Here is a 19,268-nt window from a genome sequence, read left to right as displayed (position 1 = left end):
GCAAAGGGATTTTTCCTTTTGTTTGTTTATCTGGTGCAGGTATCATGAAGCTTTGAGCCTGGTATTGGAGTTTCAGCAGCTGAGATTGGAAGTCTTGGACCAAAAACCTACCATAGACCTGCAGCATCTCAGCAACATCACTTGCATATGCTACATTACAGCAGCAGCAGTGAATGTAATTGAGCCACAGCAGCAGCAAATCAACAATGCATCATGACACATCAAAAGGCCTCCAAACTTTGCAGGATTGCAGAAAATACTATAGGGATAAGGCCCAAGAAGTTTCATCACAAACAGACAATTGGAGACGTTAGGCGAGCGACCTTGAAAAAGTTATCCGACTTAAGTCTCCAAATGGAGCACTCCACAACTTGGAGCTTCCAGCTTGTCAAACAGGACTCCAAAAGCTACAGGAATACAACAAATACATTATGTGCAAATCCCAAGAAGTTTCATCTTAAACGGATATTTGTAGACGTTAGTCGAGCAACCTTGAAAAAGTTAGCCGACGTAAGCATAATGAGGAGGTTGGTGTCTATTTGTTTTTGGTCTTGTTGGCTTGTCTCTATGCATTTGCAGGTATCTGGAGATACATTAAAGCATATTACAGTTGGGGACATGTTTACAAGCCACAACACACAAAAACTCCAATAACATGCAGCATACAAGGACAAACTACAAGTCCACAATGGACCTGCAGAACCACAGCACAGTGTTTCTTGTTCTTTTACTTGTGCAGGTACAATACACAACTGCAATCTCCAAGAACAAGTATTTCAGCATACAACCACTCACTAGAACATAAAGCAACATCAAGACAGACCTGCAACATATGGGCTACAGCTGCAGCAACAGCAGTGGCAACATGGTTGTTTTTCTTTGCAGATACAGGGATTACAAAGTGCATGGTTGCACTTGTAGATGCAGCCAACAGATACCATGCTACAACACCTGCAACAGCCCTCCTGGATTCTGTGCAGGCACACAAGAACCCTCCAATATCCAAGGCACCATATTTTAATCCTCTTGGCAACAGCAGCACCCATCAACACTCATTATGAGAGTCTAATCTGGGAGGCCATTGCTCTTGTTTGTGTGTTTGTTTATCTATGTATGCAGGCTGCTGGAATATCAGATTTGAAGCAACAACAGCTTCACAGCTGTGCAGTACAGCAACTATCAACAAGAGGAGTTGCAACCAACCACAGCACCTTGGAATTCAGAAGTTACAGCAGCAACCAGACAACTACAACAATCCAACACCAACAATCTTCAACTTCCATCTACTTGCAATTGAGGAGCCCTCCAATGTGCATCTCAACAACAACTCCAACGTTGCTGGTTATTATAGCTCTATATATTTCCTCTCGTTTCATCCTCCTTAGCTGATAATCATGATTGCGATGCTGTTGCATACTTCCCTTGGACTTACTTGGTACGACAAGACGAAAAAGGGCAAAGATGAAAAGAGCTTCTTCACCCCATGCGAGATAGAAGGTTCATATACTTGTTCTTCTTCAATTTAGCTATGTATGGTACGTAGCATAGTTGAATAGGACTAGTGTAGGTTACTTTCTTGTCTTCTCATGGAAGGGGAGAGTCTCCCTCATTTATGCTTTCTTAGTCGACTTGTATCGGGAGGAGTCCTCTCATAGGTTTACTGCTTTCTAGTTATAGATAGCTCCTTTTGCTACGGGGATGAGTTAGCCGACCTTAATAGGTTAGCCGACTTATGAACCAACATAGGATCGGAGGTAAGGTTTATGTCCCCCTCCTTGTATTTTCTGTTTATTTTATGTTAAGGCTTGGGGGTGATGCTCAACCCCTGACTGTGCACGAGAGGTGGGAGCCTCGTGTAGGGTCTGTTCCCATAAAAAAAAAAACTTTAATCATTGAGCTATCTTTCTTTAATATGCTAATGATGTTCAACAATTAGTATATATTCAAAAATATCAATATTTAACATATATTCAAAAAAAAAATCTACAAAAATTATTTATCTGACCAATCTTGCTTAGATGTAGTTTCTTCCTATTACTGCTGCCTTTATTGTGTTCTTGTTGTGCTTCCTTGGCCCGGCTCGGCCCGACCTAGATTAAACCCGCACGAATAGCAAGTTGTCATGACCCGCCACTTGATCATGAAGATGGGGAAAGATCTAGAGTCTTGGAGAAGTTAATAGAAGGCTCTAGAATGTCCAAGAGAATTCTTCAAGAAGGTAGAAGAACCTAGAGTCTTGGAAAGGTTAGTGGAAGACTCTAGATTCTTGTAGAAGCTTGTAGAGAAGTCTTGAAAGACTTGGAATTCTCTAGAGTGTGTAGAGAATTCTAGAGAGAGACTTCTTTGTAAATATGGAGGGACTTGTATAGCAATTTTTATTTACACTTGAGCCCCTTAGGAGTAGTATAAATAGAGGGGACATTCATTTGTAGCAAACCATCAAGCAATCAAGTATTCTTCCAAGCAATACAAAAGCCTTCATAAAAACTCTCTTGTCTTTCTTACAATCTAGCATTCCCTTAGCGATCTAGTCTTAAAGGCTTACTTGAGCTTACGAGATCGTGAAAGATTCGTGAGTAAGTTGTCAAGTGCCGCACGAAAGTTTTAGTTGAAGTCTAAGTCCGTGACAAAGTGCTCTAATGGTCGGGTAAGGCTGAACCCACATCGCTCCTTTAAACTTTTAAATTGTTTCCTTCTAAGCTTGTATCGAAATGTTTTGCTTGAATCAGTAAACTATTAAAAATAATTTTATATTTCTGTGAGAGAGATAAAAATTTGCATATATATTATCTTCCGCATATTTCACTTATGGGATTATACGTACGAAAGCGGATTTAAAAATGGACGAGAGTTTTTATTCGAATTTCTTCGACAAATAATTACACGATATATATATGTTATTTTGAATCCTCTTGACATAAAAGTAAAAGTTGATTCAGTGATTAAGCGGGTTAAAATTTTTACATGAAAATTCTGAAATCACCGCTAAGCGCGACAAGATATTCATCCGTCCTATTATATTTTATTGAAAAACTGTATACATCTAATTCACATTGAATACATTGTATTTGTCTTTATAATTGTCGTAACTTATCAAACAACCTGTCGAATACAAATTTGTCTATTTCAAAACTTTCATTTATTTTGTTGTTTTTTAAATTATTAAGAAGGTTCACATTTAAAGTCGTGCACTGTAAAAAAAAAAATGCTCAAATAATAACTGCCACGTCAACTTCATATCAATATCTTCATTGTGGGGTTTATCTTTATCTACTCCCATGGATAAGATAATTTATAGCACATTTGGCCCATCAATCATAGTGATTATAACAAAAAACATATTGACCACGTGGATGAGGAAGCGAGTTGAATACGAGGGCTTTCAGTGAGTGAGGGTTACTCCTTATTTTTTTATTACCATCGATTGTCCTCCTAAAATTGTTATCAATTTTTACTTAAATATCTTAATTATATTTTATTTATTTTAGACATTTTAAGTAAAAATCTCAATATGTTATTTTGACACTTTATACTGACTTAACATAATATTATATATTGCATTTATTTTAAGCACGTAAAAAGCAATTTAGAGCGCATTTCAAAATGAATCCTATAATACACAATCCAAATTTAGTCGGAGCTCCACTACAAGCTCACGTCATCAGATGGAAAAGCGAAAAAATAGAATAAACAAAAGCACACAATGGGTATTTGCCGCGTTACACACCATGTTTTGGATAATCATTTTATCTCTTTTCACATGGTAAACAAAACGACGACGCTTTGTTTAAACACAAAACGACAACTCTAAAAACAAGAAAATGCTAATATAATTAAAAATTAATTTAATTATTAGCATCTTCAGAAAGTCATCCAGTCCGGGTAACCGCCGGCAACCAGAGACCGCCGTGTACGGCGGTTTCGAAGCCAACTGACCTGCACTTCACGGCGTATGCCTGATTCGACGGCGGAGGCAAAAACGTCGGAGTGTTCGTCCACGGGATGATATTCGACGTCCGTTTGTACGGACCGAGCCATTTGTTCTGCATGAAACGGTATTTTCTCCATGGAGGAAGGTGTAGACCTCTGCTTTTCAACGATCGCCTAGCGGCGTCGCTCATTGTCCTCAATATCTGCTTTAATTCTTCATTTTTTCCGACGAAAACATTCGGTAACGACTGTGATAACTGTTCGTAGAATCTCGTCGGTCTCGCGATCTCGAATTCCGCGGCGAAATCCAAATCGACGAAGTAACGAGTTTGCCGATTGACGGCATCTGATTTAACATCGATGAACTCATAGTTTCCGGCGGTAAGTCCACCGGAGCTCTCCCATTGTGATTTACAAATAGCAGCATTATAACCAAAATCTCTTAAACACATCATTACATTCCTTCGGAGTACTGATTTATTCGATTTCAAACACGAAAAAACTTCTAACGCTTTGTAAACATGAGAACACAGCACATTCCGATACAAATCTGTATCGCTTTGAAAAATCACCTCCGGCAAGTTTTCACCAAAATCAACTGATGACTCATCGAGCTCAGTATCGTAGTTATCATTTTCTGGCGACTGATTTTGATCCAAATCATCAGGAAAACCAAAAACGAGACCTGAAAAGCTAGGCGAAACAACGTCGCTATCAGCATCGGCGCTGTGTTCACTGCCGCTGCTGAGATAACCGAGTTCCCGGAGATCGCCGCCGACGATTCGAGCCTTCACTTTATCGTTTAACGGGTCAGTAACTCTCTTCATTCTGCCATTTCCAGACATTTTTTATTTCTTCAATATTTTAAGAAGAAAATAAATTAAAAAGTTTTTAATTTTGGCAAAAAATATGATTGAAGGTTTGGTTATATATAGAGGAGGAGAAATTTGGGGGCGAATATTCGAAAGGAAGCTACTACTCCCTCCGAAAAAAAAACGATTTTACTATTTTTATCTATGGAGCCAAATAGATTTTTTGCTTTTATTATAAATTTTAATATTTTTATTTTGTATCTATAAAAATCAAAACAAGGGATTATGATGACGTCGTTTTGCTATTTTTATGTTGGTAAAATATTACCATAAAATATTTATGGTAAAATATCTATATATTTTAACGGAAGGTTTGTTTGAAACAATCAAATTATATCCTATAAAGATAAAAGTAAAGCTTTATTTAATTCAGATCTTATTAATGAAATTATACTGAGTATATTAGTTTTAATGAAATAAGAAATATGTTTTCTCATAGGTGGAGTTATATTTATACTAATTATGACTAAAAGATGTAAACTTGAAATAAAGTAGTAATTATTATATGAAAATTAGATGTGTTATTTAATAGTATAGTATACTCCACGATTTTATATCTGAGACAATAATAGCTCGGTAACTTTGAAACAATATTTAAATTTATTAATACAATATGTTTGATTTTTCTTATATTAAACTCTACATTATTAATATTAGAATATAATATACGAAAATTGGTTAATAAAATATTATATAATCAATACATAAATAGCTTATATAAGAATCTATAGAAAAATAGAATGTAAACAAAAATAGATAATGTTAACAGAAACAATATACCCAATATAATATTATAGATGAGATCGATAAAAAATGAATTTTATGAAAATCTTATTTTTATCTCGTAAAAATAGAGTTACCGTTTAACAATGAAGTAAAACATATAAATGATGACAATAAAAGATTAGGACGATAACCATTCTAAGCACCTAGAATATGAAGAAAACAATTATATATGTGGTCTTATAATAATTTATATATCATTATCTATTGTCCAATTATTGTGTATCATGGTTTTTGCATAAATAGTTCAAAAGCCAAACCATAATCAGCACCTAGATTAGAAAATAAAACGTATGGTTTTATAATACTAATAATAATAATCCACATACAATAATCAATTGTATAATATATTTTTACACTATAATATTTACATTATTGCATAAATAACTCTAAAGAATTCGAAGCCTTAGCACCTACAATATTAAAAAGTACTCCATTAGTTTAGCAATAATTCACATATTATTACCATTATTATAACTTTTGTGGAGTATTAGGATCCGTTTGTTCATAAAATAAAAATTCTTAATAGGAAATATTTTTTGAGTTTCAAATTATTTTGTTTAATCTGTTTAAAAACAAAGGTTTTTTCTCTCTTAACCAACTCTTTAAAAAGATCTGGTCCTTCCGAATGGATCAGTTAGTTTGAAAGGTGGTCATCTATACCAATGATTCAAGATCGATCCTCCTCAATGTCTTTTGAGTTCAGTTTATCGCACAAGACTTGTCTAATATGATTTATATTTTTTATGTATTTTGCAGACTATAACACAACAATGAATTTATCTAGTGTGTATAAAGTACTCACTCAAAAAATAAAGGTTATAATAGAAATCGTAACTACATATTTAGTTGGTTCTATATAACATAAATTTGACGTAGTCGGATCAAATATATTTCAAATAATTATAAATAATTTTTTTAAAAAAGTAAAAATACTTTGTAAGATAAGTATATAAATTAAAAAGGGGAAGTGAACTGACACCTGAAAAAAAGGATATACTGAGTTGAATGCCAGTAAAGGTCGGGGTAAGATGGTAATATTGAATTTGAAAAGGGCATATCCAAAAGAGCGATAAGATTATTCTTGTCGTACATACCTGAGACGTGGTATGTTCTTATTGGTCCACGTTTATTGAGTCCATACGAAGCATTGTTATGCACATGAGTGGCACGTGGAGACAAAAAAGTTGAAAAGGGATTTTATTTGTACGTTTTTGGGTTTTGTAATGTTCATGTACAGGAACTATTAATAGATTGACTCTTTGGAAATTGGGAAGGTAAGGGGAATAGTAAATAGATATTGGTAGCGATGGATTCCTTCGTTATTAATCAAAAGTTTTGAATACAAAAAAAAATTATATTAAAAGTATCACTATTGAATGAATTCTATAATGCATGATTCTCCTTTATAAATACTATTCCCTCCTCTTATGTAAGTTGTCTAAGCTATTATAAATAGTTTTCTTTAATTATATTATTTATTTATTATATTAAAAATATGTATTTATTTTTATTTATCCAAATTTAAAGGATTAATAGATAATTTATTATTTTATATCTATTTTATTTTTATTATTAAGTATTAATCATTTTTAATTCATTTTTTTAAGATGATTTATACTTCATTTCATCATATTTTATGTGACATTCTTTCTTTTTAAGTTTATTATAAAAAAAATACTTAATAAAATGATTTATAACTACATAAATATATTAAGATTTTTTTCAATCATAAATTTTATTTTTACCGTGTTAAATCAAATAATATCATATAGAAAAGCTAAATATAGAAATGACGATAGGGTGGGGTGAATACAGGGCGTGGCAGTTTTTAGGCCATGTGGGGAGGCTGTTGGTTTAAGGTTATGAGGGGCTGGATAGATTGAAATAATTATTTTAAAAATTGATGCAAAACAGGACGAATTACGGGTTTAAACAAAATAAAAGCTAATTAAAAATCTCTTTTATATTTTAGTGAGAAATTGAAAGAAAAAAAAAAGCGTAAGTTTGCACTTTGCATAATCTATGGTTTTATTTGCTTGAATTGCATATTAAGGCATCAAAGTTTGTATCAAAGTTTACAAAGTACAAACTCAATTTTTCAAAATATTCAAAAGTAAGGCATCACTGCTCTGTTAGTTTTTTAAAATATGTGAAATATGATGATGAACATATATTACGACTTAAATTAAATACATTTAATCCTTAATTACACAATCTATTTAAATCTGTTGAATTTTGGAAGATGCAAATATAATTTAGCAATATTGAATTTTTATTTAGCTTTTTTGGTTTTTTCAAAGAATGGTTGGGGCAGATAACCTCCTCCAAGAACTTTTGGCATTACTACCTCATGGCAAGCTTACTGAGTATCCACCATATCCCTTTCCAAAGATTCATTCTGATTGATTTTTGCGAGACAGGTTAAAACGTTAAAAATGTTATGCGAGAAGCTGGGCGGGTTAAAATCTTACGGGTTAAGCCTCAAATCATACCCGCCCCACACTCACCCCATTGTCATTCCTAGATAAAGAAAGTAATAAGTAGAAGTGATATGGTAAAACTATCACTTTATTTATTATTACTTAAAGGGTGTGTTAAATAAAAAATGAACAAGTAAAGATGAGAATAGGATTAATTAGCAATTTATCAAATCAAGAAGAATTAATTAATTTTTTTTTATTTGCTCTTGCAATTCTTTTTCTAAAATTTCAAAAAAATTAACAGGTAAATTAGTAAAATTATTCTTCTAATTTATGATTTATTAAAGGATCGTATAAAGAAAAAAATGAATAACTAATAAAGAATAAATAGATAACTAAGTTATTTGATATTCAACCAATAATTCTTGTGATAAGCACTCTTTCACTCTTTAATTAAAAAGGGGCAAATTACACCCACTAGCCATTCAGCCAAAATAATTACCAAAAAATGATCATTCGTTGTATAGTTATGTATAATATGTGTATATTTCATGTATAGTCAAGTTATATTCAGTTTTTTAGTGTATCATAATGTATATTCAGTGTATAACTCATGTATAAGTAATCTATATTGTATAATCACTATATATTTTCTATGATTTTGGTTATTTTTTATGTAAATAAAATATATCTATATTTATTGTAAATTAATTAGTTTATCGTATATATTTAAAAGTGTCCTATTAAAAAATTAGTGGTTGAGTCATAGTTATAAAATCATCTTTATTAAGAACAGGGTGGAATATGTGTAAGTGATCTACAATACGTTTTATATAATAATTAATCAATACTTATTATATTTAAGAATAATTATTACTAAGATCCAAAAATAAAAAGAATATACTTAATTATATGTTGATTTTTTAAATCGATAATTATTAGAGCAACTATTTTTAATAAGAACAACAAGTAAAATGATATTCCATTAAACTCGAATCAATTCACGCAGACAATTATTGTTTAATTTTCGTACAACATCAAGAATAATTAATTATATGAGACTCAATATTCATTTCATTTTCTTATTTAGATCTGTTTCGTTCTGATAATTAATCATTTGCCTTAAAAAACGAAATTAATCACCTCTTTTTTTCAAAACACAAGTACATATTTTACTGATACACAAACTTCTAAACAAAAGTAAAAGAATTTTCATAAATACCAATCTTTTTTTCAATCTAAATTAGGGGTAGATATTGAATTTCATGTCGAAATTGAATTTATTTTGATAATTCGTAGTTAGGTAATTGCAAAAAAAATCTACTTTGTGTATGATTGATTTAGTATGATTTCTTCATTATTTTCTTCTCTTTTTTTTTTTTTAAAAAAATCTCATTATGTCTTTATTTATTATTTAATAATCTTATTGTATCTTTTATCCTGCCTTCTTGTAGTAATTTTACTCGTATCTTACTTTTTGTGTAAATTTATTCTTCAAATTATTCATATATGATATTATATAATGACAAAAAATGATCAATCTATTCAAATATCATATTTATAAAAATAATATAACGACACTATATAATATAGCATATTATATTATACAATACTACGTAACAACCATCCAAATAAAACTAAGTGCCAAATCAAAGCTAATTGAATATATTATTGAGTTCTATTGAATTCTCAAGAAAATATTTTTCGATTCGAAAGAATCGGACTGTCATATGAAAATCTATAATTGTAAATTACGTTGGTGATTAATCAGATGACAAATAAAACTATATCAAAAATATAATATTATTATATAATTTGATCAAATGACCTATAAATTTAAAAACTACTAATAAGCATAAAAAATATGAGAGAAAATCTCTCCATAAAGAAAACTCTCAAACCTCTACATTGTGGATGAAGAGAAGAGGGACCTTCAATTATTGAGATCCAAACTTTTACTCTAAAAAAAGAATAATCAAATATGGAAGAGAATTATATTTTCTTGTTAAGAAAAGTAAAAATAATTGTAATAATGCTTTGTCTTTTCTTTAAAATTCAAATATAATTTAAAAAAATCAAGGCAAAATTCTAACAAATATAACTTTGTCCCGTAAGCGGGGGCGGAGCCAGCATGATATTAGGGAGTTTATTCGAATTTCCTTCATTGAAATATTATACTATTTATATATGATTAAAATTATTTTTTACGTATATATAGCGAATATCAAACTCCTTTTAATTTTTATATATTTATTTTTTTATGTTTTATAGCTCTTATTGAAAATCTTGAGTATATCAATGTTGATGAATGGTTCATGCAAACCCAAAATGATGTATAAATTAGAGCAGTTGACAGATGAGATGATGTAGAGTTTTGTAGTGACCTATGAGAAACGACGTATGAAATGATGTAGAAATTTTTGGATGTATTTAAATGGATGGCCATTGTGTGATGCCTTTCTTGAGTTAGAAGAAATTTTGCTGGCATTGGTGGGTTCACAAACATTTTGACACGTTTCTTCAATCTAGAAATTCCAAGCTAACCCCACGTGTTATGGGATGCATAAATTTCTTCTTTAAAAAAAAGGGGTAAAAAAAATTACCACGTGGAAAATAAAAATTTAGATAGCTAATTTAGGAATAGACATAAATATCAAAAAATTAAAAAATCAAATTAAATCAAACTAATTCGATTTTTCGACGTCAGTTCTTCAATATTTCAATTTAGTTTCGATTCTTTTTATCAAAAATTTCAATTTGATGTTCGGTGTTAGGATCACAACTCCACGATCCACCAAAAATTCGAAGATTTATTAAATAAATATAAAATAATATTTAAAATTTTGTTACTTATATATTTTGACCCAATTCCACAATGTTATTACTTTATGTTGTTAGTTGTTGCTTTGAAGTGTGAGCAACTAATTGATATTAGTTAATGGATATTCGGGCAGTGAAGTGTGAATAACAACTAATCTAATTTTATAACTTAAAAGATAGAGTGTGAATTCTGAATTATCCTATATCATTTTTATTTTTCATTTGCATCGAAAAATTATTTTAAAAACATCAAAATAAATCGAACCGAAATTAAAAAAATCAAACGGAATCGATCTAGTTTGGTTAGGAATATGGTGCACACTTTTTCAAAACTGAACATTAAAAAACCTAATCGAACTTTAGACCTAGGGCTTCATTTTTTTAAGGAAAACTTACATAGATATATTATATTAAGAAAATATTTATCATTTATAGCAATAATATTTTTTTCATTGGACATTTATAATAAATTTATAATATAGATTTAATACATATATTACAGAGAACAATTTGTAAAACACATAATTTAAATTTTATTCATAGATAATACATTCATCACATACTTTAATACATTTATAATACATTGTGTTAATTTCTTATCAAACATTTATAATATATTTTAAAACATTTATAATATATTTATATTGCATGCACAATTAACTTTTAATACATAACAGATTTATCATAATAATAAATAAAAAATATTGCTAAAATCAATAATAATTTATTAGAGAATACTCATCCAAATAATTTTTCCTTCTTTAAAAGAATTAATAGGTTATGAATGTTTGTTTTTTTTAAGAAAAAAATATATAATAAGAATACTATTTGTAAAAAAGATAAACTTTTAACATAAAAAAAAATTCATTTGAAGTATTATATGTCATGAAAGATTGATAGAATTGTTATATTATTATCAATTGAATATGAATTCTTATAGTAAATTGATTATAAGAAGGTTATTGATACCTTCCCATCTTAAAAGAGTTAGAAAAATATTCTTTATAAGAATATATATTTAATAATTGAAAGCTTCCATTCCATTTTTATCTCAAGTCCCTAGCTATAAAATTTTCCTAAATAATAGAAATTCCATTTATAGTTAGACAATGAATTTTTTTCTGATTAGGAACACTTCCTATAATAATGAACCTTTCATGGGGAATTTGCATTGGTAAAGATATGAATTGTTTTTGTTATGAGCTTTATTGGGCAATTAGATAGTGTTAATAAAAAAACAAAAAAAAAACACCATCTTTATTGGCATAAAGGTAGAACTCCTGTGAATATATTGACAGAGTCAGAAGGATAGTTCCAGGACTATAATCCCAAGACTAGAGGAGTCGTTCGATTGGAAATAAGTTATTTCAGAATTAATTATCTTGAAAGTAGCTATCTTGAGATAAGTTATCCCACCATGTATATGAAAATTGCTAAATAAAAATGACAGCCAGGCACCATTCTGAACTTGCGGTAAATAAGTATAAAAAACACTCTCAAAATTGAAGCTTGATTGACAAATAAAAAAAGAAAAAACACAAACTATTCTGGACATTACGAAAACACCACTTAAGCAGCAGCACCAGATGCCTTGCCTTTCTTCTTTTGAAGTTTCTTCATATAGAATTCCAACTCTTTCCCTTCCAAAATGTACCTATCAGTTTCAGTGAAAGCCAAATCAGCGAGTCGAACAAAGTGGGAAAAAAAGAAGGGATTTAGGGTGGGGAGAGGGAATACTGAGCGTAAGCTTACCCATCAGCTCGACCACATTGACCAGGGCGGGATGAGATGCAGGCATATAGCCTACCAGAGCCAAATTGCTCTTCAAGATGACTATCAAGTGTACGATCCTTCTGACGTTTCTCAATTTTCCGGACTACGTGGTTGCTCTTCTTAGCTTCCTCAACAGCCTCTCCCTCCTTCAACATTGCCGTAAAGAAAAGTATCAGTATATATGAGAGGAAATATTCCATACATTTCTCACACATCACTTAACCAAACAGAATTACAAATCATTGAATGGAGTCGCTAACTAAAATTCTTATATAGAGAAAAAGAAAGATCATTATGTCTGGAGGAAAAAACAAATTTAGTATGACATTAGTAAACAATCTAATAGATCCTTGCTATAAATTCTATGTTGCTAACACTCTCCAGAAATGTTGCCGCACCCACGCCGGATTCTCCAAATATACACTACTTTTGAAGAGTCCAACACGCACCTGTCGACATTTTCAAAGAGTCCAAGCAACATAGTCTATAGTTAAGTAGAGTGGAGTGGTGACTATGTTGAGGTACCTCAGTTGTAGTGTCCTTCTTAGCGGTCCCCTTCTTTTTCCTACCAATGTCAACGCCATAGTGCTGGAGGTACCACTGTTTAAAGGGTGCTGCATCAACTTGAACGATTGCACTCTTGACAAGAGTTTGTGTGCGGACAAGCTCATTGTTCGAAGCATTGTAAACCACATCCAGAATACGAGTCTTGCGTGTGACTGCCTCACTACCCCATGAATAGTTTCCTGTATCCAACCTCAATGCCCTCCACTTCACATTGCCACCACGCACACGAATACGCCTGACAGTCTTGTTACCTGAAATTTTGGTATTAGCTGGTTGGCGTCCAAGCTCGTACCTTAAGAGAATAAAAACAAGATAAGCAAATTGACACTTTGTGCAGCCTGAAATTGTGGTGTGTGTAAAAGGTTTTCCATAACATCATATTCATATATAAAGTTACTTCTCCGCAAAAGTTACTTCCACCACTCTGATTTAAAAAAGGATATGAAGTAAACTAGCCACCACTCTGATTCACTAGTAAAGACTATGAAAAGAACAACATAGTCAGTCAAAATCACCATATAGCCTAATTGCCCAGAGATATTCTTTAGTTACAAAAGAAGCATTAAATCTTATTCCATTTTATGGAGAAAGAGCAAATAATCAATCCCAAGAATCATAAACTGATATAATGTCATCAATTCAATAGGGGTATATATGAAGCTCAACAAATTTGACCAGTCTTAATAGAAAAAAAACCACACATTGAACAACCCCACAATCATATGAACTCACAGTGAAATGCAGTATTTTTATTGCCTCATTGTTAGACGAGACAATTTCTTTAAAGCATGGTTTCACATCAGCTAAGGAAGAAATTTAGGCAACTTTATTAACGTACTAGACATTAATGAAAGGGTACCGCATATTTACAAATGAGTCATTTCTTTAAGCAGAAGAAGATAATGTAAACACTTACTCGACATCTCACCTATTAGATTCCATTGTCACGTCATGTCATTTTGACAGGCCAACCCCTGCCTAGTTGGGTGCCCCCAATGGTTTGGACTTGAGACTTCCATGTTGGAGGTTTCAAGTTCGAAACACCTTGCAAGCGAAAGCAAAGTATTTGCATTCTAGATCGAGCTCGTCGCATCGGACTTGTCTAAGCTCATATGTGATTTGCAAGCTATTGCATAAGAGCGAAGATTTTACCCCGTGCACACCCAAAGAATAGCGGTTGCGAATTTTACTTGTTATAAAAAAAAACCATCCCAATACTAAAATTTGATAAGCTCAGCAGGTACAGGCGCACAAACACACATGTATATAAGCATTTTGGGGTCGTTTGGGATTAATGTGGCAATTAGGCGAGTTGGATCAAGTTTGAACGGTTTATAATAGATTAAGACAATAATTGAGCCAAGTCCCGATCCAAACCAACTCAAATTTGTTTGGGTCAAAATGGATTATATAACGGGAAGATACAACCCAACTCAATTTTTATTAAATTTAATTATTTTATTTGTTCTTTTAAACTTTTTTAGTAACTAATAAAATTATTTTTTTCTCTATTATAGTTATATATAATATATCAAATTTTTTTAAAAAATTAAATATATTTAAATAAGATTTATCATGAGCCAATTCAAATTACGTATCAAAAATTTGCCAATTCAAATTACGTATCAAAAATTTTAATGAGTTAAAATGGGTGGAGCTAATGAATGAATCAATAATCAACGCACACTTAATTTTGCCACCCCTATTTGGGATTATAGTTCTGGTTATAAGCCTTGAACCAATTGATAACACCCGTAAGTCCGTGGCGGATCCAAAATTTTCGCGAAGAGGTCTCAAAATATAAAAAAATGAAATATTGGAGACAACTAACTTTCGCTTCTTCCTCCAAGCTTTCTTCTTGCCACCAGTGGCACGTCTCTTGTGCATAGAATCTCTTGAGATACCTTTACAACATACATAAACAAAATTATTAAAAAATCATAATTTTTGTAATAACACGGAAATTGTACGAAGAAAATAATATCAAACATCAAAAGATGGAAGAAAAATTCAGATAATTACCCATGGTTGCTGAGAGCTTAACCCGACCTTACTTACTCCTTCATTCTGCTCTCCTCCATGTAATGATGGGAAAAAAAAAGATATTTCAAAACCCTAGCATCAAAGAGTGGGTGAAGCCCATCTAATTTGGGCCTTAACTGATTTTGGGCTTAGTTAAGATCATAGTCATTCGTGGGCTTTTCAATTATAAGTAAGATAATTGAAAAGTTACACATTTAGCTATAAAAAAAGGAGATGTAGGGGAAATTTGTATTTCTCTTAAGAAATTCATTGAAAATGCTTAAAATTATTAATGTAAAATTTAATAACTTAAAAATAACTAGAATTTTAAATTTATTCACTTTAAATCCAGACTAGTCTCATAGTTTTTAGGTCATTGTAAGATCCCGTAAATTTTAAATTGTGGATTCGCCTTTATTAATCAGTCTACATTTTTATCTTAATTTAAAACTTAATTGTAATAAATTAATATAGTTTAGTTAATATAAATACCAAACACATAAGTTTTTTACTCGTTTCCAATCCACTTATCCGTTTTTCCTAGTTTTTCGCCATTACTTTTTGGTTTCTATCTGGGTTGTAGGGTGACGCTTCTAATAGGATTTTCATCATACCCAAGGTTCAAATTCGAGACTTTTGGTTAATGATGGAGCAGTCTCACAACTGCACAATCCATTTTGATAGTTTTTTACGATTATTATAATACCTGATAATAATATTGAATTAGGACAAAAGTATACTACTACTAATTATTTGGTAATAATTATTTTATTTGTTAAATTTTCATATTTTGAGTTGGTTAAGGATTCTACAACTAATCCTTGAATGAAACGGATTAGGATTTCTTATACTATTATTTAAGCTGTCCATCGTTTCATAATATTACTTCAATTTCAACAAATTGTCACATAGTTTTCATATTTTCCTCTGTTTTTTTGTGTTTTTCATAATTAAATTTCTTTAATGGATTGTGTTTGTTCATACTCCAAGATTTCACATAATACATTACCACAATTTTCTTCAATCAATTTACGAAATTTACAGAGTACTACTCTGTTCAAGAGCAACAAGAAAAAAAATTCATTGGTGTTAGTGGCTAGTTATAGTAATAATAATAATAATAATGGTGGTGGTGAAAATTGCGCGTTTAATGGATTGACTGCACCACTAACGCCAACGACAGAAGCAGGGAGATCGTTGAGGGGCTTTTTACAGCATGACAAAGCGTTGTTTTACGCATTTGTGGAGAAAGAATTGGACAAGTTGGATTATGTGAAGAATGATGCATTACTTCGTAGTGTTTTTAGCTTGGGCACCGATGAAGCTATTCTTCACAGGTTTGTATGGTCGTATGAGTTTTAAGTTTGTCAAATATGGAACCTAACAAGGTTGTGAGTCGAAATATACTCTTTCATGATATGTTTCTAATCAAATAACTAAACTTTTACACCATAATGAAAAGATATGTGGAACTATATGTTGTTGTAGGTCAACTTAACCTTCATGTCGAAGTTAAACTTATAATTTAAAAAAGTTTTACGCTATCAGGTTATCTGAGAGATAATTTTAAGTAAACACTCCATGATGAATGGGATTACTAACCTTACTCTCCACATTGTTGTGCCTAGTAGTATATAGGCACAAGTAATGCACATGTATTATCATAAGATTTCGAGTTATATACATTGATCATATAGTTGCAATTTAACAGGTCATAGAAGATTTCTTTCCCTTGTTTTATTTTATAGCTTACCATGTGAGACTTAATATGTAGAACTGATATAGGGACTTGAACCTTCACAATTTTTAAAATCTGACGAATTTTCCTCTAACTATAAATTTCATTGTTGCTTGTATTTGAAATGTAGAATGGGACTCTATGATTATTCTCATCCCATTAACCAGTTCTTCAAAAGATCTATCGAACTATGGAGTGAATAATTTGATGAATATGTTGAAATGTTTACTAATATTTGAATATGTTAAAATGGCAGGAGAATTTCTGTGCTGACAAAGTTGGAATGTGACAACGCTGTAGAGGATGTTATGTACATGTTAATAATCTACAAGTTCTCTCAAATTGGAGTGCATTTGGTTCCTAAGCTCTCTAACTGTATGTACAATGGAAGGCTCGAGATATTGCCTCGTAGAGACTGGGAACTCGAGTCTATACATAGCATTGAAGTACTTGAAATGGTTAAGGAAATAGGATGGGAAGATAAGTCTAACATGAAAGATAATTTGAGCCTCACTCAAGTCCAAAAGCATCAAATCCGTCATGTCTATGTTGCTTCGATTTTGTATGGATACTTCTTCAAGTCCGCCTCGTTGAGATACCATTTGGAACAGAGTTTTGATAAAACTCCTCCTAGCAACCTCTTATTTTCGAGGTCATGGACTTTAAAACCAAAAAGTGTTCCCTTCGGACGTATAGGTGACACAGAATCGACATCAGTCGGTCCAGTGCCACTTATCGAGGGGAAAAAGAAGAAGCATGACAATTTTAGGTCTTATGTTATGAATTTTGATCATGAAATAAAGATAATGTGTGCAAAACCTAAATTCAAAGAGTCTAAGAGTCTGATTGGGAAACATTGCTCTGCATTTTTTGGCGATGAGGGAGACGAGGAAGTGTCAACGTCGTTCGCGAGTCTGAAGAGGTTAGTGTTGGAGGCTGTTGCTTTTGGTTCTTTCCTTTGGGATGCAGAAGATTACGTTAGGAAATTTTATCGACTCGAGGAGAACTAAACACACCAGAGAAGGAGCGATTTTTTTTATCAAACGAAGAACGATCACATTAGCGTTTTGATCTCATTTACGCCATGAAAGAAAAAGACTAGAGGTTATATATATTAGTTTTCAAGTATATTGCAGGTTTTCTTAATGTATAAAGGATTTTGCTATCTGATGTTAAATATTAGAAGAGGATTTGGAGATGTATGGAACTTTCATTGTTGGCAATAGTATTTTAGATTCCTTGTTCTATATTTTCAACTTATTACAACTTTCATGTACTGTGATACTAGTTAGTTAAGATTAAACTAGATATTTTTCATATGATATTTAGTGAATTCCATATTATAGTTGAGATCAACTTATTTGAGATTGATAATTTGAAATATAGTTGATTGATTATTGATAGGAATTAGGATGGTCTTTTTGTTAGAATTGGTGGTACAATCAATGACGGATTTATGATTTTCATTTAACGAATGGGATGGATAGTGCAAAAAAATAGCAATCCAAAATAAAGAAGTGTTGGCCCCAAGAGAAGTTCTTCTCAACCTTATTTAAGACCTACTTCAATAACAATAGTCTGATCGAAATCCCCCGTTCCAGCATAACGTGTTTGAAAAATAAAAATATAGTGTTTAAAATTTGAATTTGAAAGATCAAGGTAAAATTTTGAACTTCTAAACCACTAAGCCAATCTTCTGTTCGATGGATTCAAAGTATAATATACACATAGAAATAAATCTTAAATATAATATATTTTTTTATCGAGTGAGTTCGACTGAGCACCTTCCCTGAAAAAAAAAGCATAAGAAGAGTCCGATAATGGCCGGTCTTTAAAGGCCCTTAAGAAAGAACCCCTAAATCTGCCCCTGGGTGCAAACCTTTTGTGGAAAATTTTTATTGTGCAAATATTAGTTATATGGTAACATTAGGAATGTGGTAAATTGCCTTTTAAATTTTTTTTTCAATTATTAAAAACTTCATTATTTACATGTGATCATATTATTATTTTTTATGGTGATATTGAGAGTAGAGTACTTTTCCTAATTTCCAAGTTCTTACGAGTCTTTTTAATTAATAAGAAGTTTCACTATTTGTAGAATATAAATGTATTAAATATTATTTTAAGTTTTTTTACTATAATATTTCAAATTACAATTCATTTTTGATTCTCTTGAGGTACCCTTTTGTTAACCACTAGAAAGTTACCATCTCAGTCAAACAGTTACAATCAATATCCAAAAACTCATTATTTCATTTTACTTATTACATAATATTTTCAATTAATTAAAGATGCTACAACGTCTTTCAAAAATATTCTTTTTATCTTCACAAGATAAAA

The 19,268-nt window shown here is 31.3% G+C and overlaps 3 protein-coding genes across 3 annotated transcripts; 1 reads left to right on the top strand and 2 right to left on the bottom strand.

The window, feature by feature from the left end:
• Positions 1–3,578: 3,578 nt before the first annotated feature.
• Positions 3,579–5,006, bottom strand: LOC129899658 (uncharacterized). Its single transcript, XM_055974674.1, has one exon. The coding sequence runs from the start codon at positions 4,773–4,775 to the stop codon at positions 3,870–3,872; it is 906 nt and encodes a 301-aa protein (XP_055830649.1). The 5' UTR covers positions 4,776–5,006; the 3' UTR covers positions 3,579–3,869.
• Positions 5,007–12,179: 7,173 nt separating this feature from the next.
• On the bottom strand, positions 12,180–15,292 carry LOC129900743 (40S ribosomal protein S8). The gene is made up of 5 exons (XM_055975765.1): positions 15,191–15,292; positions 15,000–15,072; positions 13,127–13,460; positions 12,581–12,747; positions 12,180–12,482 (listed from the first exon to the last, which is right to left on the bottom strand). Exons 1-5 carry the CDS (start codon positions 15,192–15,194, stop codon positions 12,398–12,400), a joined length of 663 nt encoding a protein of 220 aa, XP_055831740.1. The 5' UTR covers positions 15,195–15,292; the 3' UTR covers positions 12,180–12,397.
• Positions 15,293–16,092: 800 nt separating this feature from the next.
• LOC129900836 (UV-B-induced protein At3g17800, chloroplastic-like) lies at positions 16,093–18,175 on the top strand. The gene is made up of 2 exons (XM_055975910.1): positions 16,093–16,527; positions 17,185–18,175. Exons 1-2 carry the CDS (start codon positions 16,154–16,156, stop codon positions 17,936–17,938), a joined length of 1,128 nt encoding a protein of 375 aa, XP_055831885.1. The 5' UTR covers positions 16,093–16,153; the 3' UTR covers positions 17,939–18,175.
• The last annotated feature ends 1,093 nt before the right edge of the window (positions 18,176–19,268 follow it).

Source organism: Solanum dulcamara, chromosome 8, assembly GCF_947179165.1.
Source record: "Solanum dulcamara chromosome 8, daSolDulc1.2, whole genome shotgun sequence".
Taxonomy (NCBI): Eukaryota; Viridiplantae; Streptophyta; class Magnoliopsida; order Solanales; family Solanaceae; genus Solanum; species Solanum dulcamara.
The sequence above is the reverse complement of the archived record's forward strand: the minus strand, read 5'-3'. Positions and strand labels throughout refer to the sequence as shown.